The sequence below is a fragment of the Chelon labrosus genome (genome assembly GCF_963514085.1).
Source record: "Chelon labrosus genome assembly, chromosome: 24".
Lineage (NCBI taxonomy): Eukaryota > Metazoa > Chordata > Actinopteri > Mugiliformes > Mugilidae > Chelon > Chelon labrosus.
The window spans coordinates 10,512,068-10,537,098 of NC_140357.1; the positions used below are offsets into that span (position 1 = coordinate 10,512,068).

At 43.2% G+C, this 25,031-nt stretch overlaps 4 protein-coding genes across 6 annotated transcripts in view; 2 read left to right on the forward strand and 2 right to left on the reverse strand.

Annotated features, from left to right (window-relative positions):
* LOC311509103 (NF-kappa-B inhibitor zeta-like) overlaps positions 1 to 7,732 on the reverse strand; it is a 32,134-nt gene extending 24,402 nt beyond the window's left edge. Inside the window, exons 1-8 of one of the 3 annotated variants that reach the window (XR_014699795.1) lie at positions 6,684 to 7,000; positions 6,196 to 6,292; positions 5,592 to 5,655; positions 5,421 to 5,499; positions 5,012 to 5,080; positions 4,816 to 4,923; positions 4,442 to 4,487; positions 4,226 to 4,373 (exon numbers count right to left, since the gene is read on the reverse strand). The gene's annotated coding sequence lies outside the window, so the exon portion shown is untranslated. Of the gene's footprint in view, positions 1 to 4,225; positions 4,374 to 4,441; positions 4,488 to 4,815; positions 4,924 to 5,011; positions 5,081 to 5,420; positions 5,500 to 5,591; positions 5,656 to 6,195; positions 6,293 to 6,683; positions 7,001 to 7,680 lie in introns of those variants that run through there. The other 2 variants (XR_014699794.1, XM_084574155.1) reach the window with 2 other exon arrangements.
* Positions 1,677 to 4,006, forward strand: LOC311509056 (protein jagunal homolog 1-B-like). Its single transcript, XM_084574096.1, has 5 exons — positions 1,677 to 2,150; positions 2,895 to 2,966; positions 3,316 to 3,388; positions 3,462 to 3,548; positions 3,860 to 4,006. Exons 1-4 carry the CDS (start codon positions 2,131 to 2,133, stop codon positions 3,534 to 3,536), a joined length of 240 nt encoding a protein of 79 aa, XP_084430222.1. The 5' UTR covers positions 1,677 to 2,130; the 3' UTR covers positions 3,537 to 3,548; positions 3,860 to 4,006.
* Positions 7,733 to 8,431: 699 nt separating the features above from the next.
* LOC311509629 (oxysterol-binding protein-related protein 11-like) lies at positions 8,432 to 18,071 on the reverse strand. The gene is made up of 13 exons (XM_084574867.1): positions 17,628 to 18,071; positions 17,284 to 17,352; positions 17,015 to 17,190; positions 16,707 to 16,786; positions 15,986 to 16,177; positions 15,165 to 15,363; positions 14,238 to 14,383; positions 13,992 to 14,132; positions 12,759 to 13,230; positions 12,493 to 12,679; positions 12,173 to 12,355; positions 11,932 to 12,085; positions 8,432 to 11,657 (listed from the first exon to the last, which is right to left on the reverse strand). Exons 1-13 carry the CDS (start codon positions 17,741 to 17,743, stop codon positions 11,607 to 11,609), a joined length of 2,166 nt encoding a protein of 721 aa, XP_084430993.1. The 5' UTR covers positions 17,744 to 18,071; the 3' UTR covers positions 8,432 to 11,606.
* An 814-nt stretch (positions 18,072 to 18,885) lies between these two features.
* On the forward strand, positions 18,886 to 23,726 carry LOC311509422 (glycerol-3-phosphate dehydrogenase 1-like protein). The gene is made up of 8 exons (XM_084574631.1): positions 18,886 to 19,313; positions 19,642 to 19,819; positions 20,052 to 20,192; positions 20,313 to 20,451; positions 20,592 to 20,704; positions 20,777 to 21,010; positions 22,168 to 22,274; positions 22,425 to 23,726. Exons 1-8 carry the CDS (start codon positions 19,126 to 19,128, stop codon positions 22,519 to 22,521), a joined length of 1,197 nt encoding a protein of 398 aa, XP_084430757.1. The 5' UTR covers positions 18,886 to 19,125; the 3' UTR covers positions 22,522 to 23,726.
* The last annotated feature ends 1,305 nt before the right edge of the window (positions 23,727 to 25,031 follow it).

Here is a 25,031-nt window from a genome sequence, read left to right on the forward strand (position 1 = left end):
ACGTTTTAATTTCATATATAGAATATATTTTGCAAAGAGGACGAGAGGGAGAAAGATAGGTTAGTTGTATAATTTACAAATTGTATTCATGGAGGTGGTGGTAATTGGCCCTCAATCTTTCTTCACGTCGACGTGACGCCTCTGTCGCTGGTTTACCTCTCTGGTAGCCAAGATGAACGTAGGAGACCAGTCTGGAGAGTTTACATCTGGGACAGCACTTGGCCAGCCGAGATAAAATAAATGTGATTGACACCCTGTACTGAGAGGAAGGAGGGACAACTGTAGTTTACATCACGTTGTTACAGTCTGAAATAATTCTCTACCGTTTTCACATTATGTCCGTAGGGCCGTCTCAATCAGAGATCTGACAATATTTTATTGTTAGATGATTCTGACCAGACTACCAAGACTGTATTGTACACAGATAGACAATGACTATAATTTGAGAACCACTGGTCGTGATAGCTAACGTTAGGTAGCAATGCTAAAAACAAAGACACTGGAGATCGCCACATAGCTTAACGTTGGAACTTCAAAGGGTAATCACAAATATATATATATACAGGGTTGGGTAGTAATGGATTACATGTAATCTGGATTACGTAATCAGATTACAAAAATCAAGTAACTCTAATCAGCCCAGATTACAATACAAAAATTGTGTAATCAGATTACAGTTACATTGTTGGGGATTACCTGATTACATTTTATCATGCAAACAATGCAACTTGTTTACGACAGCCTGGGCATGAAAAAATCCAAATATGTTGTAAAAAGAACATGTTCACTTTTGTTCGATGATATGTTTACAGACTTATTTACAGACTTATTTTGAGATTTTGAAAGACATGAGAAAAGATAGAAAAATGTTTTAGGAATGTTTTTAGTTGTAAACATTCAGTATGATGTGAGAAAAGAGACCAGACATACCAGTTGATATGAGGATATGGTCTGAAAAATGGATATGTTCAGAGTAAAGAAAGTACTTAGTAATAAATATAAAGTTTTTAGTTCATTCACAAAGGAATGCTTTCTCAGCTTTACTGAGAACAAAAAGTTTTCTTAGATGTAATGAAATAATAAAGAGGAAAATAAAAAGAGAATTCATTGTTCAATTCTGTGACGTGTCTTTTACTTAAGGTGCATATTTATTGAAGTAATCTAAAAGTAATCAGATTACGTTACATGTTTTTGGTAATCCAACTGATTACGTTACTGATTACAAAAATTGCCATGTAATTTGTAGTCAGTAATGGATTACATTTCAAAGTAATCTGACCCAACCCTGTATATATATATATATATATATATATAGCTAGATACTTTATTAATACCGAGGGAAATTCAAGCATCCAGTAGCAGTAACATACATTGAAAAGACAATACAAAAGCTATATAAAAAATAGAAAGTAACCAGAAATAAAATGTTTTATACAACTTTAAACTATGTTAAAAATAAAAAGTGACCAGTAGAAGTAGAAGGTTTTTTTTATATATATATATAAATATGAGAGCTACAGATGGGGAGGAATGTGTGCAATTCAATTAAATTAGTTTGTAAACAGATGAATGAAATTAAAAAAATGAATGAAAATCACAGTCACCACATGTAGCAGAGGTGGACAGACAATATATAAATATATATATATATATGTATGTTTCTAATAATATTATAATACCCTGCTCTGTATTTTTGACAGTTTTAGTCAGCTCTTTAAGTAGTGTAATTACTGTAGCCTTACCTCTTTGGGAATATTAAAGAAACATTTTTGTTTTCCCCGGTTTGTACAGCCATATACTGCACAAAACTTTGGCATTTCCCTGCCACCCATCTGCTAACCTCCTATTGGTTGCGTTCTCCTAATTAAACTTGGAGTTAAAATCCATAGAAGCTAAATTACAAATGTTTTGCAGCTGGCACATTCGGGTGACGTCTGCACTTGCAATCACTGCGATAAACGGAAACACCTGACGCGTAGCCAATCAGGAGAGGGAGGAAGGGGACGAGTTAAACGGGGACCAATCGCAGGTCGATACGTCATACTTCCTGTCCACCGTTCACTCTTCATATACCTCTCTCGCCCGGCTTCAGATGCTCTTTAGACAGCGTTGTAGTCGGGACGTTGTTTTATGAAGACTAGATATAGCAGGTAAGTGCTGCAACTTATGCCAGAAGTCCTTTATTTTACGATACGTGTCTGTTTGGCAGCGTGGCTTTCCGTTTATGTGAAAGCTGTGCTAACCTTCCCGTATGTTTGACCTACTGCAGCTAGCTTTAGCTCAACTTGTCTTGCTGTAAATGTTGCAATTAACAGTAATCTGAACGATGGTCAGTTAAAAGAAGACGTAGGGTTTGCTCGTAGGTTTGACGCGCGAAGCTGAGAGGGCTACAAGAAACGGGTAAGTGGTAAAATCTAATGTGCTAACTGGACATGCTAAAGCAGGAGCTGTGAATGACGCGCCTGCGCAGTGGAGCTGCTCCTTACCTGTGGTCGTCGAGCAGCCCAGTCATCCACTGATTTTTGCAATCTTTGTCAGCTGACAATTTTGTTTGGTAAACTAAAGTAACATGCGTCACCTGAATGTTGTATTAGATTCTACATGTATGATCTTCCTGCTTCTGTGTTGCCTCGAGACAACTTTATTGTTAAATCAATAAAATTGCCATTGATTAACATGGTGTCTGCAGCTGTGAAGCTCAAGTTCTGGGATTATCTCCAATGTGTTTCTTGCATTACTAATGAGTCCTTTCACTGCAGGTAAGCACAGGTGTTGTGCATTTAAGAGGTCCTGCTTCCCTGCCATGTGTTACAGATCTACCATTAACGCATGCAGTGCTCTTATTGAACAGGCAGTTTTAGTCTTGCCTGATGTGTTTTTAACTCTGTGTTTAGGTTTCATCATGGCTTCCAGAGAAGGTCCGAGAGCAGCGGGCACAGACTTTCAGCCTGTCATTACCAGATGAGGTAAAATTGTGTCCCTCTCTGAATCATGTTGAACATGGACATATCTTTTAGCACCACTTACTGGACACTGTCATTACCATGTGTGTGAGATTTTCATTTATTTCATTCAACTGTTTTCAACTAATTTAATTGCACACAGTCATAGTTATAAAAAAAACCTACTTCTACTGGTAACTTTATATTTTTAACATAGTTTATAGTTGTATAAAACACTTTATTTCCAGTTACTTTCTATTTTTTTATATAGTGTCTTGTATGTTCAATGTTACTGCTACCGGATGCTTGAATTTCCCTCGGGATTAATAAAGTATCTATGTTTTGTGTGAACTACTTTCTCGTATTGTTTCAGCGTCGCCTTGAAGTCTGAAATCCCTAAACTAAACATTGTCCACGTGCTGATCTGGGTCCTGATGGCGGCTCAGGTAAGGGCAAAGTGTTTCAGTTTTGATTGCCTCAACGATATCAGCTGAGTTACAAAGTTGTCTTTTGTGTCAGGTGACGCTGAGCCTGGTGTCTCCCTACCTCCACATGGTCTTCAGCTTCTTGGCGTTGCCCTGTAACAACATATGACCTGGCTTTGAGGTGAGTAAAGACTGCAGAGAACTATTGTCCAGAATCATTTTCTATTTGAAAGTGCTGCCTTTTTCATTGATTGCACCTCATTGTAGGCCATTAAGAAACTAGTCCAACTGTCTTTATTGCAGAGTACATTTGGCATTAATGTTAAACGGTAACAAAGAAATTTTCATAGTGTTGATTGTCTAACTGATAGTGTTTTCCCCTCAAGATCTGTTGTATCTGGGGGACCAAAAGCAAATGTTAGCATTGATTGAGTGTGTAATGCTAAAGTTAAGTGTTTGGAGATGTTACCTTTTCACTATTTTTTATTCCAGGGTCTGCTCTTTTTCATGACTAGTTTGTTATTGTGACATTGTAAAGAGCTAACAATGTGTTTCCATTGAAGGTCTGTAAAGAAAGCAATGTAATGTGTTTTATTTGTACTGTTTAGAAAATGCAATAAATGTCATGTGTGAAGGTTGCGACAGTCTCAGTGAATTTTTTCGGTTGCTAGGCAGTGGTGCCGAACCTATCTTCTATCTTCTATCTTCTATCTTCTATCTTCTATCTTCTATCTTCTATCTTCTATCTTCGTGGGGCCTCCATAAGCCCATTCATTCCCTATGGGGAATTTCCAAAAATATCACCATATTGCTCTTCATGTGGGCAGTGAAGGACACTGATCAAACAACAGGTTCAACACATTGTGATGCTTTATTCTGTAAACACAATGAACCTTAGTGGCATAGGAAGCACCCATCTGCAGCGGAGTCTGGATGCAGTCAGCTCCATCAACATGTACAAACAGGGCTTGTCCAGACACCACAGCACAATGAAGAGGAGTCAAGCCTGCATACACAAAGGACACTGTTAAATCACCTCAATGACAACTTCACTGTTTCAAACAAAACACTCACCATCATAGTTCAACATTTCTATGTCCATGGCTTTCCCAGTTAGGCTCTGCACAAGCAACAACACATTACAAGTTACCTAAGTCAAACATGCAAAGTAAAGTCTTTAAAGGAGATATAAAACAGTTATACATTCACTAAGTACATAAACTCATTTCTATTAAAATCTTTTACTAATTTAAAGGCAGTTGAAGTGAAAAACAAAAATACTTTTGGATTACACTGTTAAGAAAAAACAATTGTAAATACCTCAAACCAAAACCTATTTGTAGCAATCATTCATCTAAATAAATAATATACTTCTGATGTTACCTTTAGACAACACACTTCCCCTATCTTTTGTTTAAAAGCTGAACTAAACAACAATCTCAACACACCTGAAGACTAGACAAATGACCTTTCTGAGCGTGCAGGGGAGAGCCACCCCAGAAGTCTCTGGTGTTGATCTGAGCTCCGTGCAACAGCAGATGCTGATTGGTGGCAGTCTGTGCACAGAGACAGAATACAGCTTAGACTGGGAGGAAAAAAAACAACCTTTACGCATTTACAACTACGAGGCCTGAGCATCCTTACCTGGCCGTTGTGTTCCTTTAAATCCAGGGAGCTGCAGCCAGCACGTAAGCCACTGCTATGTGGAGAAACCTGCAAGACAAAACAGATATGCATGAAAATGACAGCGCTTTACTTGACTACAGTTTAATCTAATGCGTCGACAGTATACTCTAAAATAAAAACACCCACCGTGCAGTCAAACACTCTGTCAGTGTTTACCATTAAATAATTAGTATTTAACTGCTATGCAAATTAAAGTCTGAGGTGTCTCGACTATCGCAATCTTTTCATAATTAACTACTTTATTTTGAAGGAAAGGTTTTGTAAACTATGGCAGTAACAATTATTCCTTCAAAGTAGTTCTATCTTCTTGCATAAGCCCATTCATCTTCAATGGGGAATATCCAAAAATATTAATACCACTACTGACCTTGATGTTTACAGTGAAGGAGCAAGAGGACAGTTGGAATGAAAACCTGCAGCAGCCCTTTCACGGATCAGTTTGACACCTGTGATTTAGAGGATTCATCAACAACCACAAAATTCTAATTCATCTGAAAAATGACTGAACTCAGTCTAAATGACATGAACAGCTACAAACAAGGGGAGGACGTTCCATGTGGAGTCAACCAGGAGTTCCCGCCTCAGACGTTGATCATTTGTTCCTGTTGAAGAGTTAACACATGTGATGGAAAGTCCAAAATATTAGAGACGCCGTTTATCTAATTATAGCTGCTTTTACAGACGGAGCCTCAACATTTTAATTTATAGACCAAGTATTGATTTAAACACTCCATCTACATTATTCTTCTCATTTACAGACAGATACAAACTTGATGTTCAAGTTCCTGTCAGATTTAACTCTGACATGACTGTATGTGGACAGCTGTTGGATTTTTATTATTTTATATTTCTGCTGCATCACTTTTAAATAAAGGTTCATCTTATCTGAAATAATCCCCCATGTTTCTGTAATTTTATGATGATCAGTTCAGTGACTTAGTGGTGAACACTGAGAGGAAGCAGCAGGTCAGTCTGCAGAGTCTGGTTTTACTCTTTAACAAGTGAATTCAACAGTCAGAGGCAGGAGGACGTTCACTGCTCTGAAAACAGACTCACCTGCGCAGGTGAACGCAGCCTGTTCATCAACACTGCAAACAAACCGACACCAGAGTAAAGGAGAAGAACGAGACAAACGTTTTTACCTTCAGCTGGAGAGAAGAAGCCACGACGATGAGACTGAAACATCCAGAGGAACAGGAGGAGTGATGAAGCTCAGATACATTAGAGTCACACCTGATCCTGATCAATTTAATCAACACAGAGGACAGGAAGTGGTTATAAATCATGATCACTGCCCGCCAGTAACTACAACTGTCTACATCCAATAACACTGAGATTCAAAGTGACTCATTTACTTAGAAGAGAAAACCCAGGAGAGAACAGATGTGATGGGGCAGGTGATCTATAAATCTTAGGACAAACGTCCTTTGTTTAAACTTTGTCAACAGCTGAAGTTCTGAAGATGTTGATTCAAATCTTACAATCTGATAATTTTGAAGCTCAACACCCAAAGAAAACAGACTGAAAATATCTACGACCATCAGGACTTTTATTGTGGAGTAAAAAATAAAAAAAATGATGATGATGGAATTTTTAAAACAGTTTTAAATAGTAATGTAATATACTATACCTATATGGTGTCATTGGTTGCCTGGTTCCTGTTGTTTGGGTGAAGTCCTGGACATCATCATGGCCGTGTCCCCTCTCGATGTTCTGGACCGATAGAAGGAGGTGGTTAGAACAAAACTGACTGACATTTACTAATGTCACTATTTTATTACTATCCGTTACTCTGCTATTATAAAAGAAGTCATAATGTCATAGTATAGTATGTTGAAAGAAAGTTAACATTTTAGTAAAAGTGAGGCAGCAACAAAAACACAAAGAGACATGAAGACAACTATTGCTGCTTGATAAAGGACAACCAGAGTCTCTGGTCCGCCTGGTTATGTTACAAGCTTAAAGGCAAATGTTTTCACATTCTTAAAACTTTCTTCCACTCAGGTATTCTGAGTACAGGTGAACTTTCGTCTTTCATCACTTAGCAATAGCTGTCTTCATGTGTCTTTAGTTGTGGTTGAACTGGTGGTGGGGGACAGTCTGGCCTTTATTACTATAGTGGTTTGAATGGGTATCAAGGAATTTTAATATATAAATGTGAAGTTGCAAAGAAAAACTTTTGACATTGGACCTTCACATAAAAAAATAAAAATTAAAGAGACATGAAGACAGCTATCGCTGCTCGATAAAGGACTGAAGTTGTGACAAGGTTTTGTTGAGTGAATACCAGAGTCTCTGGTCTACCTGGTTATGTTACGAGCATAAAAGTAATAAAACTTTCTACAAAACGGCACAACTTCAGTCTTTCATCAAGTAGCAGTGGCTGTCTTGGCGTCTCTTTAATTGTGGTTTCCTGTGTTGTTAGTTGATTTTCATCCTCACATTTACAGCTGGTGGTGGGGGACTAAACTTCTTCACTAAACTGCTTTGAATGGGTATCAATGAATTTTAATCTGGGACTTTGATTAAATGATTTCATTGGTAAATGTTTGATTTGAAGGATTTCAGGTTAACTCAGAGAAATAAACATTCACATTCGGTCTCATTCATTCGTAAATTCAAATTACCCAAATGTTTGTTCCATGTGCTCCATCCACACCTGTCCAGGTAGAAGGCCAGACCGACAAACTGGAAGTGGAAGAATCCAATGTGATTCATAGAAGGGGGGAGCTGGACTGTACCAAGCTGGGCATTGTAGAAGGGGTGTTTGGTAGTTGTAAATCATACAAAAATGTCCATTACATGCATTCATACAATTTCAGCATCTAGTTTAAAAATCATAAGATGTCATTTAGATTTCTTATTCAGCCAAATTCACATTCATATTTACATGTTGTGGCTACAGGGGGCATCTGCCCTTCACTGTTTAATGTTGGTTTACTACCAGAGTGCCACGTCTTCCGTTTTCTCATCTGTCAGCAATGATCAGGATGTCCATCGATGGACAGTCTCCTCCAGCTCCGCGTCCAGTCCAGGTTGCACTCTGGAGGACGGTGTTGAAGACCGCACATTTGTGATGTTGCTGCTGCAGCAGCAGCTTTTAATCTGTTCATTGATTTGAACGCAGCATGACTTCCACCAGGGAATAAAAATAAGACAAGTTAAGGTCATCTACATTTATTTTTATGAATGTTTATATATATTTTAAAATTTTGCCTTATTCCATCCACACTACTCTTTCTTTTAGCTCATAAATGAGGCGTTCAAAGACTAATTTCCTTGGGAGCAGACTTCCTAAATGCATCCACTGCCTTTTATCTTGCACTTCTCACCCAGCTTGATTCCTATTTTTTATATAATGAAGAACCTTACACAGCATACAACTGATACGCAATTTATTCGATTATTATCACACACTTTTTCTACAACATCAGGTTTCCTCCCTTCCTTCGGTGTCAGTGCATTTCATCGGTCAAGCAAGACAAAAAAAAAAAAAAAACAGGAGAATGTCAAAAACCTAGAATAAAAGTGCTCTCACTCTCTCTATTTCTTTCTCTCGACATCAAGCACCATCAAGATCCTTAAAACAAAACCAAACACACGCACGCCCACGAACAACACGCACGCCATCGCATCGGTCAGGTGAGTAACTGATGAATGAGGATGCTGCTGTGCTCCTTCACTGGAAGACACACTGAAAGAGCTGCGTAAGGCACCAAGACTTGGAGGGAGTAGCTTATCAATGGCGGGGTGGATTACTGAAGAAGAGATCCCGGGGATGCTTTGACAATGTGAGGCTGAAAATGTACTTTTAGAGGGTTTTAAAAGAAAGTCTGTATGTCACAGTATAGTAGATTGGAATTACTTTCAAACGAGTGACGGAGCAATGAACCTATACAAAAGTTGGCTCTGAAAATAAGAGCAATTAAAGCGCAAGAAAGAAAAGATTTATTTTGCATTACAAAACAAGCAGGTTTGGTTAAAAGCTTCCACGGCAGACAAACTGAAGCGATGCAGACACGTGAGCTTTGCCGTCATGCACTTTTCCATACGCTGCAAAACGGAGACGAGGGCCGCAGCACACCGACAGTGGAGAATCAGATTTTAAATCATTATTATTGTTTATTTTGATTATGTCGTAAAGAATTCCTCATCAGCTCAGTCTACGGCATGCCGTTCCAGCAGTGTGACCCCCCATCAATAAATAGATCAATATTAACAGCATAAACACGATTAAATGAGAATTTAGAGCTGAATGGCTTTAAATCGGAGAGAACTGCGGCTTTCAAATGGTTTTAAACTAAAAACTAAATAACAGGACTATTGACTGTAGAGATTTTGCTGCATTTGTTACCTCTGCTAAAAGATTTATAACACATCTTTGCCACATTTCCACCACAGGAGCCCACCCAGGAACTAGGAGCCTTTGAGGACGGCTCGCTTCGTTTGTTGTTGTTGTTGTTGTTGAGCGCTCTGCTGCCACCTACTGGACTTGAGTTTGACTAGCTGATTCAATTTCTAACCTCCGCTCTCGGTCAAAAGAAATCTTTTTTCGTTCATCGAGTAAGGTTTGTCCGGTACCGGAGTCAGACTTTTCGAAAATACTGGAACTTTGGGGAGAGGTCTTTTTTTATAGTCCAATCTGCACGCTTGCTTTAATTTGAACAATGCTGCAAACTCTTCTGCAAAAATGTGTCAAAACAAAAATGTTGTTTTTTCTTTACATCTGCAGACAAATTTGTGATGGAAATGCAAGTCAGAGGTATAAAAAGGTACCTTTTAGTTCCTTGAAAATTAATAAATGAAAGGTTCCCGGGACTAAAAGTTCCCCCTACTTAGACTGGAGACGCGGCTTATAATGTTAGATGTGAGGACCAAGTGTTAAAGGGGAACTACTGTTTTTTTACAACCTGGACCTTATTTCTGGCCTAAAATACGATCGTTTACTCACCCATATAACTTTGGTGTCATTTGGAGTCGTTCGGAAGATATTTAGCTCCAGCGGAGCGCCAAGTATATCCATATAGTGGGAGTGAATGGGGCACCAAAACACAGCCTCTAAATAATGCATTATCTGCCGCGAAACTCGTTCATTTCACCAGTATTTTGTTATGATAAGCTAGTGCTATTCCCTGTTGAGTCCAGAGTTACTTGTTATCTATTCGCGGACGTGCAGTGGTTTGTTGTTCTTTGGCCAGCTGTTCCTCTCTCTGCCTCCACATCCTCCTTTCAACAAGCTCCTCATCCCTATACTCTGGCTCAAAACGGTAAGGACGTCCATCATAGACAAAGTCGTCATCCACAACCTCAGAATCAGAAAAATATTCAGCCATGTTGCAAAAAAACAGCAGTAGCAAATTACAGGTAAACAAAGCGACCATCGCAAGTGCTCACGGCGCTCAGAGATGACATCATCCAGGTCAGAGGTTAGCAGGTCAATCTACAGATCCCGGATGATGACAACAGGTAACTCCGGACTAAACGGGGAATAGCACTCGTGTATCATAACAAAATATTGGTGAAAAGAACGAGTTTCGCGGCACATAATGCGTTATTTAGAGGCTGCGTTTCGGTGCCCCATTCACTCCCACTATATGGATATACGCAGATCTAAATATCTTCCGAACGACTCCAAATGACTCCAAAGTTATATGGGTGAGTAAACGATCGTATTTTATGCCAGAAATAAGATCCAGGGTGTAAAAAACGGCAGTTCCCCTTCAAGGTAAATGTAAAGTTGAGTTGTTGACAGTCACGTTCCTAAACACTTACACTTGCCCACAGTACATTATAAACCTTTTACTACAAGTTTATGCAACGCTTACAAATGCTGAATGTGATTTTACCGTCAAGCCTGGAATGGTTTATGAAGCAGATTCACTTTAGAGTAAAGATTTGGGCCAGATTTTAGACTCTAAATTTTATCTACAGTATTTTTTGGATCTTAACTGATGCCATTAATTACAGTTTGTCGCTTGTTAGATCAGACGTTTCACTGCAGCCGCTGTCTTCATACGTCAGAAACTATTCCACAAACGTTACAGTCAAAGTACACTGCATGGAAATGCATTCGGTGTATCAGTAAATTTGGGTTTTATTCGCCTGATTTGATGGGGAAACTCCTAAAAGTCTCTTCACCCTCGTGTGAAACCACGGCTTAAAAAGAGAAGAAGAAGAAAAGGGCCGTATCCAGCCTGAACTCAAAATGAGAGCATCTTTCACCAGAATATCTTAAGGCTGTGTAAATAGAGTACCATTACCTGTACAGGTTGTCATTGACATTGAATTATATATATATATATCTATATATATATATATATATTAAAAAAAAAAAAGAAGGAACCAGACTGATCAGCAGTACAAAAACTTGTACTCGGAGGCTTCGTGAACACCCTCAGTCTCCTCTCTGTCTTTATGCTGCATTCATCTGAACGCCAGTGCAGGTCATACTTTCATTTCATAGCCGTCGACCACATTGAGTGTGCACGCACAGACACACACGCACGCACTCCTGAATCTACAATATGAACATCCACGAAACGGGCTGAAGAAACTAGGATTTGAAGTTTTTCCAAAGTGGTTTGTGATAGACCCAGCCTTCACCCTGGAGGAGAAGAAGAGACCAGCGTCAATAGATTCTTGTTTATAGCGAGTTAGCGAAAGATGATGAACGACTATATCAACAGATTATACATGTTCCTTGGGTTATTTGAAAACACCAAAGTGCAAGGCGAGGCCGCTCTGAAATGGAGAAGCTCCAGCACGAGACAGAAATTATGCTCCGAGTTATTTAAAATTGATTCCGGCGTCGGGACGGACGGAAAATGTGGTTACTGTGAAACCTTAGAGGAGGCGTAATGCCTTCTCGCGTCGCTCACCTCTCTGTCGAAGTATCGGGTCCTCCAAGGCGTCTCGGTCTCGGCGCGGTGCCGCTCCTCCGTCCGCTGCCTCTCCTCCAGGATCCTCTTGTGCTCGGTGGCTTTCTCGATGTCCTTCTGCCGCAGAGACTCCGTCACGTGCTGCCACAGGCGCCTGAGAAGCATCGGGATGAGTCAAACGCGAAGACGAGCGGCGGCGTTTTTTTTTTTTTTTTTAAATTTTGAATGCAGCTCCTCTCACCTGGATTCAGTCGGTCCTTGCTTCTCAACCGGCCGCACAAGCTTTTTCGTCACGGGCAGCTTGGTGACGTCCACCACCCTCGTGTCTCCGTTGGTGTAGCTGAACTCCAGAACGCCGTTCCACTCGCCCTGCACGCGGCACGCCACCGCGTTGGTGGTGTTGTGCTTCACCTCCGCAGTTACCCTAAAAAAAATAGGATCAAATTTGATATTTTTGCAGTTTAATTCGCCGCATTTACTCTTTTCTGATTGGTTAATTCCGATGGCTTGATCTAGCCCCGCCCCCCCAGAAATGCAAGGGGAAGCAGGGGTAAAACATACTTGTGTAATTTGCCTCCATAAAAGGGTTTAGTCTGGAAGGTGATGACCGCAGAGTATCCCGATTTGGCGCAGTTGATGTTGACTTTGCCGCCCAGCTCCACCCAGGGAACGGTGAGGATGGAGCGGGCGTAGGCGCAGGGCAGCGTGAAGGTGTACTCCTCGTCGTGGTCCAGCAAATAAAGACAACCTGGGAATGTAATCCAGACAGGAACGTTAGGTGCAACCATAAAACGGCATCAGTGAGGACAAAAACCACGTTGGCTTACCTTCTCCTATCATGGACACTCCAATGGACATGCCCATGAACTTGCTCTTGGTCCACACGTGCGTGTTCACACACATCCGCTTCTCCTGGCATTCAGCGTAGAAGCCAGACACAGGCGGGTGATGGGACACCTGCTCTGCCACGAAGCGCACTTGGTGGAAGTCCTGGGTGGCGGCGGCGGCGGCTGCCGGGTCTGGGCTCCCCTGTGAAGGCTCCCTGGAGGCCTCTGGTCTCTTGGGTACCTTCCAGGAGCAGTGGAAGGTCTCGCCAATGATCGGGTTGTAGGGCTTCTTAGCAATGGCGCCTTTGCGGCCCTCGTGGAAGGAGGTGAGGTAGTACTCCACAAACCGGATCATGCGGTCCTCGGGGGTGGTGCCGTCGGCGATGGCCACGAAGAGGTCCGGATGGGACATGAAGTCGGCGTACATCTCCAGCAGAGAGCGCTTCTCTAGGATGAAGGTAGGGAGGACCACCTGTATGGACGGACAAGGGGAGAAAGACGACATTTCTAAACTGGCTGCATCACCTCATGAATCAGTAAATCGAGCAACGTTGACATACGCCGGCCGTGACCCCGAGGCCACGCCGTCTACTAGATCTGAGGTAAGCCAATGGATCCGCCAGATGAGTGTGATAAATCAGAAACCCAAGAGGAGGATATTCAACTGGACACTGAAAGATAGAATGTCTATCCAGGCCTCGAGTATTGGTGTTTTAAAGTGGGTTGTCTGCAGGCGGCCACTAAATCACTTAATTCAGCTCATAAGGTCATTGGAGTGGATTTGAGCTGACGGTTTAATGTCGGTATACGTTAAACCAAAACAGTTCTACCTACAGATATTCATCATTTTAAGAAATATTAGTAGGGATGCACCGAAATGAAACTTCTTGGCCGAAACCGAAATCCGGAAAATGGAGACACATTCCAACAACGAGCAATACAACGTGTTTCGGCCGTGTTGTTTCGGTGATAAAAGTCGAGAAAATGCACTTTTGGGCCATTTTTCGGCGGCCGAATATTCGGTGCATCCCTAAATATTAGTACAGGAATAAAAGCTAAAACCCTTGTGACTTCAGTGCACAGCTACACGCTTGAACAAACGTGTATTATCATCGGCCCAACGTCGTCCTCTCACGCCTGGGACTCTTCAAAGACGCCGTGCGAAAAGTCGCTGCTGTTGCTGCTGCGAAGGGATCGTTTCGCCGCTTTGACAGTACGTGGAACTCGACCTACCCGCGTGAGGTCCATGCCCAGCTTCAGCTGCGACAGCAGGTGTAGGATGACGCTGCGCTCCTCCTCCACAGCCCCCAGGTCCTCCTCCTTGTCTGTGAAGGAGTCCTCCAGCTCATCCTCCGCGTCTATGTCTTCCTGTTCCTGCGAGGATGGAAGGAGGAGATTGTTTTACAAGTATTATCACCAAGAAATTAAAAAAATAAAGTTCCTGGTCGCCAGATAGCTGGTACAATTCACGCGCCTTACCCCAGAGAAGCTGCAGGACTCGGGGCTGCTGAGCTCCAGGCGTTCCCCCTCCAGCGCGCCCTCCCCTGTGTTGAAGCTTCCCAGGGAGCTGCTGCCGTTCTTCAGGATGTCTGGTAGTTTGGGCTCCAGCCACTCGATGGTGGGTCCTGCCACGGACAGGGAGGCAGGTTCAGAGGTGCTCATGGTAACAACCCCCCCACCGCCCTCCCGAGGGGTCGCCTGACTCTCGCGGCGTCGCCCTACGCTCGGCCTACCATTCGCCTCACAAACACACGGCTGCTGACCGGACAGATGGCTGCACCTCACACAGCCGCCCTCGACCAAAAGAGTGTAACCCAACTCCTCCGATGAGCCAGGTATCAGGATACTTTAGCCCCGCCGACAGGAAACGACCTCGGCCTCCGATTGGCTAAACCGTCCCCAGCACAGCATAGGCTTTGTTTTTATGTACGTCTAGAGGTGGGCAGACCTCATTCAAATTCACCTCGCGCGTCGTCGGACAACTTAATCTGATTGGCTGCGGTGCCCTGATGAAATATACATCGAGTAATGAGATCTGTTGTGAAAAAGTGGGACACGTTTTCCTGATTTCAAACGATCCCAAATAGGAATGATGAAGAGATCCACTTCACTTTGAGAACACTCCGAGTTTAGTTTGTGTTGTTCGACGTGAAGCTGAATTAGAGACACATCCTGCCCTCAAAGTGTCGCATTTGGATACGTAACCATCTCAGATCTAATTACCTCGGAGACAGGTGGTAAGAATAGGTACAGTTCCCTATCAATAATGCAAAATAATTCCACTGTCAACACTGTTTCTCTAGATTGGGGACAGACCTGCACGTTCAAGGCCACGATTTGAAGCGACCCAGATGCTCAGTGAGTGGGAACTTATTCATTAACTAGATCAGCCCTCCACCTCCTCACCTCCCAGGGAGCCCCTCTGTCTGGCCACCTGCTGCAGGTGCAGGATGTGCAGGCACTCGTTGAGGCAGTTCATGGTGGCCATGGACGTGGCCTTGAGCATCAGCAGGTCCTGGTCCAGGGGGGAGAGGCCGGGGGCGGAGGGCAGGCCCTCGATGCTCTGCAACAGGTCTCGGTGTTGGCCTTGGGCTTGGTTCATCATCTGGAGGGAAATCAGAAGAATTAAAAGTCAATTTTTTTTTCTCCACCGTACTAAGAACTCTAAAACCAGGTCACCATGCATCTTCTCCTCTTAGATTGTAAGCATCTTCGTTCATAACCATGTTTTAGGAAATTAAATGAACAGGAAAACAATTATTCAGCTGCCGTATGAACCTTAAAAAAACACAACAGCGCCCCCTGGTGGACAATGTGCAGCATTAAAATGACTCAAGACTAATACTAAAGTTCACAACTAAACAAAGCTAAGTCAGCTGGAGCTCTGCTGTAAACCACGACTTAAAATATTAAACATTCACAACCGCATGTCTTGTAGGAACGTAAAATCATCCAATCCTTTGTTGCCCTTTAGTTTAAATACAGGCCAAACACACTTTAGTGAGGAAAGTAAGTCACTTAATATAAATAGATTCATTGTGCACTATAATAAGTGTGGTGTGTTGCAGGAAGGAGGAGCACACTGTCGTCTTTTCTGAACCACATCTTAAATATCAAAACTGCTGAGAGCAACATGTCTGTCATTATTATTGTTAGAATAATAATTCACACGTTAGCTCGGCCCCGATTCGGAGCAGAAAACACATTCCCGCGTGGAGTCGCTGTACCTCTCTGGCCTCCATCAGGTGGTCCGGCAGCAGGGACCTCTTGCTGGAGTAGACGGACGAGCCCTTTTGGACCTGCGACCAGCCGAACGTGGAGGAGGCAGGGTTTTGGCTGGGCCGGCGCACGGACATGGGCGAGCTGCCGCTGCCTTGAGACGCCATGGAGTAGCTCCGGGACTTGGGTGGGGGATTGCTCTGAAGAATTTGAAAAGAACAAAAACTCAGGTAACACACTAGAGAATAAACATGGGTGGGTGCGAACACAGATTTAAGAACCAACTTGTTATCTTTTAAAAAAATGTACTATTTTAAGCCTCTGCTAAAAATAGATCCTTGGGGATTTCTCCGTTTTCTCCCGCTTCCCCAAATCCATTAACACAGGTTGTGGGCAGCGCAGCAGTCTCTGGATCAATGTCCAGATCAATACTAATGATCACTGCACCGTATAACCTGGCGCATCCTTACATAAACATTAATATTTCACAGCTCTACAGACTTCTCCACTCCCGCTAGCTTCGAAAGGGAAGGAAAGCAGGAAACTGAAAACTGTCCAGCTCACGTCCGCTCACATGAGTCACATGTTTTATGCGGCTGGTGCAAACGGCACAGAAAAGCCTTGTGTCCCGTTTAATATCCAATATTAGACCGCAAATAAATAACTGGAACTGCAGTGCAAACACTAACACGTGTCCTCGCGCACGTCGACCACACTCCCCTGCCTTACCTTCCCCATGGCCTCTGTGTGGTGCTGCGTGCATATCTGCAGCCTGCTGACCCAGTGCTGCCTCTCTTTGGCGTCGGTAGCTGAGAGACGGCGAAGGAAGGAAAAACAAGAAAGCGGAACCTTGTTATGGTTACTCAGCATCGACCCGCGCGCGTCTCTGCCTCAGATAATGGGGAAACATCCAAGATCAATAGCGCGTGAGGGAGACGGACGGTGATGACTGTAGGCCTAGACTAGACGAGATAATACTTTTTTGCTTCATGAATAAGCTTACGGTCGTCTAATCAGTGTTGAGGGCTTGTACTCACCCCTGAGCTTGTACTGCTCCCCGCTGATGGCGTTGACAGTGAAGGTGTGCGAGTCCTCGTCGCTGGGGGAGATGACGGCCCCGGCCAGAGGCAGCATGCCGCGGGGCTTCTGCGCCCGCGACTGCTCGTTGACAAAATACTCCAGGAAGCCCAGTTCATTGTTTAAGACGAAGAACCTGCAGAGAGCAGCAAACGATACAAGCTCTGTGTGCCGCACGGACCTGGATCACAGTCACATTAAAGCACTTATTTGAGCGTGACAAACTCACCTGTACTGCCACCCCGTTACCAGGTTGGTGTATTTCATCAAGTAGCCGTCAATGTTCTCCATGTGGTCACTGGCATGGTGATGAGAAAGGAGCACAGATTAAAACAAACACATAAAAACAGCAAAAGGGAAAACACACAAATGAATCTGAGGGAGCTTTACTGGGTGACAGGTGTATGACTCAAGCGCTGGCAGCAGATTTGATCACTCACACGAAAGCAAACAACTCAAATGCACAATAAGACAAATGATTCTGCAGGGAAATCACTGCTAAGGTAAACAAAACCCGCCTCACATCAGTGCACCGAGCTAGCTTGAATGCTAGCAGGTTAAGCTGACACCCACCTATACTGCCAACTTTTGGCACTCGCTCTCCCCGAGCTGGGGGTCCTGTTCTGGGGGAATACATCCAGCTTCCCTTCGTTTTCCGCGATTCGTAGAGCCGTAGTTTCCCCTTGCATAGTCACAAGCGACGGGACCTCCTCTAGACGCTAACTCAGCCTGCTAGCGGGGAGCTAACCTGTGTAGCCAGCTAGCTAGCTAAGTCGCCACAGATTTGATTAAAGTGGACGAGCCTCCTTTTTACAGTCCCGACCGAGGCTGTCGGTTCATCGCTCAGCGGGAGCAACGCAACCTACACACGCGGGATTGATAACAAGTTAAATAACGGGTGATAAAACATTGTCTGCTCTGCTGAAAGAAGGAGTAGCTAGAGAGCTTGTGCCAGCTAGCTCGCCTGATATTTACTGCTTTGGCAGTAAGGCAAGTCATGTGACTCATAGCGTGGAGCGTGGGTTTCCGCGTTAGGTAAAACATTTTAATTATTTTTTTTATATATATATAATAATAGTCAGATAAATCTAGACAACGTTCTTCCACCACTTGCGAAAAAGAGAAAGTAATAAAAAGCATTAAATTTGTCACTTAAGTCAACAAGGTGGTGGCGAGACTAAACCGGAAGTGGAGTATTATTATTATCTTCTTCTTCGTCTTCTTTTTTTTCCTTCTTCTACTACTGCTACTAATACCGAAAAAGATAATTATAATTATAATTAAAATTAAAATTAGAATAACTATTATTATTATTATTATTATTATTATTATTATTATTATTATTATTATTATTATTATTATTATCATAAGGGCCAATGTAAAGGAAAAAACAAACCGGAAGTTGGACGTTTATTTACGTGTTATTATTAAAGCTACATTATATAAAATAAATAAACAACTTAGCAAACAAATTAAATAATACATATACACTTAATATGAAATATAAACTATTTTAATGTAGTTTTACATGTGAAACGTTTTTTATATATACAAAAAACTGCATTAGGCTACTAGCAATATTGTAGCTTACAATAATGTTATAAAATAATAAGTACATACACGAACAAACATTAATATACGTATAAGAACAGATAACAAACACACTTTTTTTTTTTTTACAAATATTTAATATTTTGTGTTACAATGTATATTTTAGTTTATAACCAAGTATTTAAAAAATAAAAATAAAAAATAAAAAATATTAAGCGGAGCTCTCCTCCAATGCGAGCCTTATTTTGAAAAACAACGGAGACCGGAAGCGTCGGTTGGTTGGGACATCGTGACAGGCGGGTTCACTTATTTCCGGGCGATATTTAATAATAAACGACCGCTAAAAAACATTAATGCACAATATATATCCGCTTGTGCTTTCTTATCTGTGCACCAACTGCATCTTTTCATCTTTAGAAATAGTCGATTATAAATAATAATAATTATAATAATGTGTGCGGAGTTGCTTTAGGAATGCGTTGAGACGGCTGCGCTTACATCGTCGCTTCTCCTTTCCTATATGATTCCTACTTTTGCCAAAGCGAGAGGTGTAACTGTGGCGAAAGAGGGGTGGAGAGTAGCGTTTTATAGGGCGTATAAGGAAGTTATAATAAAACGGAGGGTACAGAACAGCCGCTTCTTCTCTAGAGTAGGATTTGACTATAAAATGCCCGGAAAGAAAATCTGCATCGTTGGATCTGGAAACTGGTAACTTTACACGCATGCCTTTTATATCAGTCAATCATGTCTGGGTTTATCTGATGTAAACCTGTTGTTCGTGTGAGCAAACAGGCCTTTTTCTTTCTTTTTTTTGTACCTTCAGTGGCTGCAGACTGCAACAAGAGCAGGCATGCAAGTGTGATTACCTCTGAGTATTATAGACTGTATTTAATAAAAGCTTTTTTTAATCTCCCGTGGCACCAAGGTTATTAGGCTGTTCTTTACTTAACAGAAAATCCTCCTGCATTTGCTTCCATTATGAATTAAAATGCCTTTTTCTCTCTGTCTCTCTTTCTCTCTGTCTCTCTTTTTGCAGGGGTTCCTCCATTGCCAAAATCATCGGGCACAATGTCAAGGCGTCCAACCGCTTCGACCCCATGGTCAACATGTGGGTGTACGAAGAAATGATCGAGGGGCGGAAGCTGACGGAGATCATCAACACGGATCACGAGAACGTCAAGTATCTCCCTGGTCACAAGCTTCCCAAGAATGTCGTAAGTGCTGACATGAGCAGCATTGTCCAGAGGTTGTGCGTCTGAATCATTGCACAGTAGGACAACACACCCATAAGATGTCTTCATCTACCATTCTGGTGTAATTTGACGTGCTGTGAGAGTCACCAAATACACTCTGGAACAATACAATTCAATTGTCTTGGACTGAATTGTGAATTGTTCCGTGTTGCGCATTTTGCCCCTCCGGTATCTGACTCGATGACGTCCCCAGGTGGCCGTCCCAGAGGTCACCGAAGCCGTGAAGGGGGCGAAGATCCTCGTCTTCGTGGTCCCGCACCAGTTCATCGGCGACCTCTGCGATAAGATGAAGCCTCACGTCACGGAGGGAAGCATCGGGATATCCCTCATCAAAGTAAGACCCTCTGGAAGCTGCATAGTTTTCTGCATCATATCATCGTCATCATCATGCTATTACCTCAAAGCCCATGGTATGTGTGTTTCTTTGGTGCTAAATATCGCTCATGCAATCCAGGGCGTCGACGAGGGACCCAACGGGCTGAAGCTCATCTCAGACATCATCCGTGAGAAGCTAGAGATCGACGTCAGCGTCCTGATGGGAGCCAACATCGCCAACGAGGTGGCGGACGAGAAGTTCTGTGAAACCACCATCGGTTAGACGTCACTCAGTTTGCTGTTGTTGAAGAGGATGCGTTTTAGTGGTTGATCATAACGATTAGTGTTACTTCCTTCTTCCTGCAGGGCTGTTTTTTTTTTTTTTTTTGCTATTTGTAATAAACTGCATTCAATACAGGGGCAAAAAACGAAGCCAACGGCATGATCTTCAAGGAGATGCTGCAGACTCCCAACTTTCGCATCACTGTCGTTCACGAGAGCGACACAGTGGAGCTCTGCGGAGCCTTGAAGGTAAACACGTCGAGGCATTCTGCCCCAACAGAGACACTTCAGCGCTCAAACCTCCTCTCTTTCGATTACTAGAACATCGTGGCGGTGGGCGCCGGATTCTGCGACGGCCTCGGCTTCGGCGACAACACCAAAGCAGCCGTGATCAGGCTGGGCCTGATGGAGATGGTCGCCTTCACCAAGCTGTTCTGCAACGGCCCGGTGAGCTCCACCACCTTCCTGGAGAGCTGCGGCGTGGCCGACCTCATCACCACCTGCTACGGTGGACGCAACCGCAGAGTTGCGGAAGCCTTCGTCAAGACGTCCAAGGTGAGAAGAAATGAATAAAGTGGCCCGTAATCAGCTGAGAAGATTATCATCTGGATCGTGGTATATTTAAGTATTTAAAAAAACAAAGCTGGATTTGCTTGAGTTTTTTTTTGAAGATGTTTCACCACCAAACCTCGTCTTTAGTTCCAAACAGACAGACGTTCTAGCGTTATGGGTTACTGGGTGAGTTAACTAGGGCTGGGTTTCCTTGCTGCCATCTTGGAAGACTAGTTTTTGCGCAACAGATCCCACATGTAGATAAAGTAAAACGTAAGCAAAGGACTTTATTTGTCCTGATACAACGTATAATGCTGCGACCGAGCATGCCGCCGCTGTGGGCCAACCTGACCCGGCACCCTAGCACCCATGGTTTTTGATGATAGTGGGAGGAAACAAACGCAAACACGGGGAGAACGTGCAAACCCCGCACAGAAAGGCCCTGAGAATCGAACCCTCTCCCCGCCCCGGGGATTCGAGCCGAGGACCAAGACAGCTCAACGAAACGGGTCCACGTGTCAGGGAGACCGTTAGACCTGAAAGCTGACGCAAAGTCGCAAGAAAGATGAGGCAACTGGAGGGGGGATAGTGTTGAAATACAGCAGTAGGCACTTCATAGGCACTTCGCAAGCTAGTAACGATACCTCGCCCTAGTGTTCAATCAGAATAGAATTTGTTTGCCATGAGCATTGAGAGTTGATTCAATAGATGAGAGATGACGTCTCCAACGTTGCTTGGTTCATCTGTTTTTCAAACACTTCCTGTCTCAACATCTAGTTGTTTTTCTGCCTCCATGTTTCTGTCCCTCCAGGAAACAGGCTCAGAGAGAATGGATTTATTCCAATGACCAGAGAGAAACCAGCATATCAAGAGTTTACGTGGTTATTAGACGCTGTATTGATCTGATTTTCAAAGGGTTGCACCACCACTTTCTCTCTATTCCGGGCTATTATTCTCATTATTAGTGGAACACTAGTTACCACAACTAAAAGGTCTAGGATGCCCGTGAAGGAACATCTTCAGGACACTCAAGCACGTCCTAAATGCTTTAATACCGAGCGGGCGTTCGCATTAAACGACAAACACCAGAGACAGAAGAAATCACGTTGGAGAAGTGTGGGAACTGAAGCGTTTGTCTTTGCTTTGGGCTTCTTCTCTAGTCTATCGCTGAGCTGGAGGCGGAAATGCTCAACGGTCAGAAGCTTCAGGGTCCGCAGACCTCAGCCGAGGTCTACAAGATCCTGCAGAAGAGGGACATGGTCAGCAAGTGAGTCCGCTTTCCTATTTGAAAGCTCCTGGATCTAGGTTATTAATCCGTGTTAAACCTTTGGTATTAAAAGCAGCATACTTGAAAGAATGTGCATGTCCTCTAATAAAACATCCTGCAAACCAGAGTCATGTTCACGTTCTTCTGCAGGTTTCCCTTGTTTGCCGCCGTCTACCAGATCTGCTTCGAGGGCAAGGAGGTGAAAGAGTTCATCACCTGCCTGCAGAACCATCCGGAGCACATGTAAACGTTCATGTTCATGTTCATGTTCATGTTCAGCGCTGCTCCTTCAATAGCAAACTACTGCCACTAGAGGGTAAACCAGATTCACCCAAGAAGCGAAACGCACAACACACCAAAACAAACACAACCCTGGGGAACATTTAAGTTGATTTCTATCTTGAACTTGAACTGTATTTTCTTATCTTTGAGAGCATTTGTACTTTTTCTCTTATTTCGTGACATAATATTGTATTGTATGTAATATTCAAAGCACGTGGTGAAAGTCAGTACGCTGTAAACAAACACCACTGATCACTCAGCTTGTACTATTGCCAAAAGTGTCCTAATTGTTGTTGACTTGCATATCACTACAATATATGTGTTTATAATCTCTAAATTTGCAGCTACATATATCCTTTTTAATCTTTATCTTGAGTTGTTTTCTCAATAAAAACTGCCAAGAAATGGAAAACTGGCGACGCTCCAGTCACATCAGAGTGGTTTTCTTGATGGGTGGAAAATGGACGACGAGTGATCACGGGACAAAGGCCGATGAGATGAGAACTCGTTCCTAGAAGCTGATATTCTGTGAGTTCAGATCCCTCGGTTGGGCTGCGACCGGCTGAAGCTGTTTCCCACGACGGCCGACGGTAACTCGGTATGAGGGAGCGGATTAACGAACAAACCCCGTCCTTGTCTCTTCGTCTCGACCGTGTTACAGACGGACTGGCGGACCTTTGATAACATCACCACCTCTCTTTACTTTCGCTTTTGAGACTGAGAACGCCAGATAAAAACGATTGCTGTTGGCAAAAGTTTAAGGGGATTTATGGCTGTAAAAGTCAAAATAAGCCCATTACTCTTGTCCTGTACTGAACATGGCCCCCTCTTTAGCAGGACGCCAAGTCTAACAGTTTAGCAAGCTAGCAAACGGCTAACTTAAAGCAGGAAACACTAAGGCATCATAAGTTAAAGGGGAACAACTGTTTTTTTTACAACTTGGACCTTATTTCTGGCATAAAATATGGTTGTTTACTCACCCATATAACTTTTGTGTCATTTGTATTCCTTCAGGAGATATATAGGTCTTTGTATATCCATATAGTGGGAGTGACTGGGGCACCGAAACGCAGCCTCTAAATAACGCATTATCTGTATCTTATCAGTATTGTGTTATGATACACTAGTGCTATTCGCTGTTGAGTCCAGAGTTACCTGTTAACTGTTACCAGGTCTTCTGACCTGGATGATGTTGTTTGAGTGCCGCGCGCACCTGCGAGGGTCGGTTTGTTTACCTGTAATTTGCTACTGCTAGTTTTTTTGCAACATGGCTGCATATTTTTCCAATTCTGAGGTTGTGGACGAACCATAGCAGTAGAAAATTACAAAATATTGGTGAAATGAACAAGTTTCACGGCAGATAATGCATTATTTAGAGGCATTTCGGTGCCCCATTCACTCCCACTACATGGATATACGCTCATCTAATTATCTCCCGAAGGAATACAAATTACACAAAAGTTATATGGGTGAGTAAATTACCTTATTTTATGCCAGAAATAAGGTCCAGGTTGTAAAAAACAGTAGTTCCCCTTTAACTAACCATTCTCCTCCACTTTTTCTGAAAATGTCTGCAAACACATCGCAACTCAAGTGCAGAGTTGCTATAGATGTAAATATCACAAGATGGCGCCATCCCTATGAACACAACCCTTATGTTATCATATCACCGCCATCTTGGATCTCTGGATGGTCAACTACTGATACAGTAACGGTTTTATTTTATGCACGTTGCAAAGTGCATGAATCATTCTTACGTCTTGAAGCTGCAGACCAAACACACCTTTTAACATGTGGTAATTATGATAAAGAGCCATGAAATTCATTCCCGGGGAGATGTCGAGTGTGTCCACTGGTTCACGGCAAAAACAGAAATGTCAACCTCACGCCGGCACGGGGAGATAAATCAGGGGCGTCGCCAAATGGGATTATTCTGGGCATTATGAGCGTCTGTAGCAAATTTCACACCGTTGGTTTTTATGTTTCACTCTGGAACACAGTGCTGGATAAAAAACTGAACATCCTTTGCAGCTTTCTGCGTGAGAGTTTGAGCCGGCATCAGGCTAACTTTGCGAGCCATCTCCCCCTTTGCAGGATGACAGGCCTCTGCGGCTGTGGGTGACCAGATCCCAGGACATCAAAGGGTTCACTGGAAAGGAGGGCGATGGAAGAGGCACCAGATTTGAGGGGTTGGGGGTAGGACAGCTTCCACAGGTTCCCATGGGAGAGCCGGGCCTCGCAGGTTAACGTCCTCATCCCTGAACAGTAACTGTCATCGGCGGGGTTTTGAGGCGGCCCTGAGACCCTTGTGGCGGTTTGACACGAGCCCAGATCCTGTGTTTCAAAGAGAAAGGCCACCTTTAGATGAGACCCGCACTTGAAAGAGGAGCTTAATCACCACGGTAACTTGTCTCTTGCACACACACACTTATACACACACCGTCCAGGAGTAAGAGGCCCTTCGGACAGCGTAGC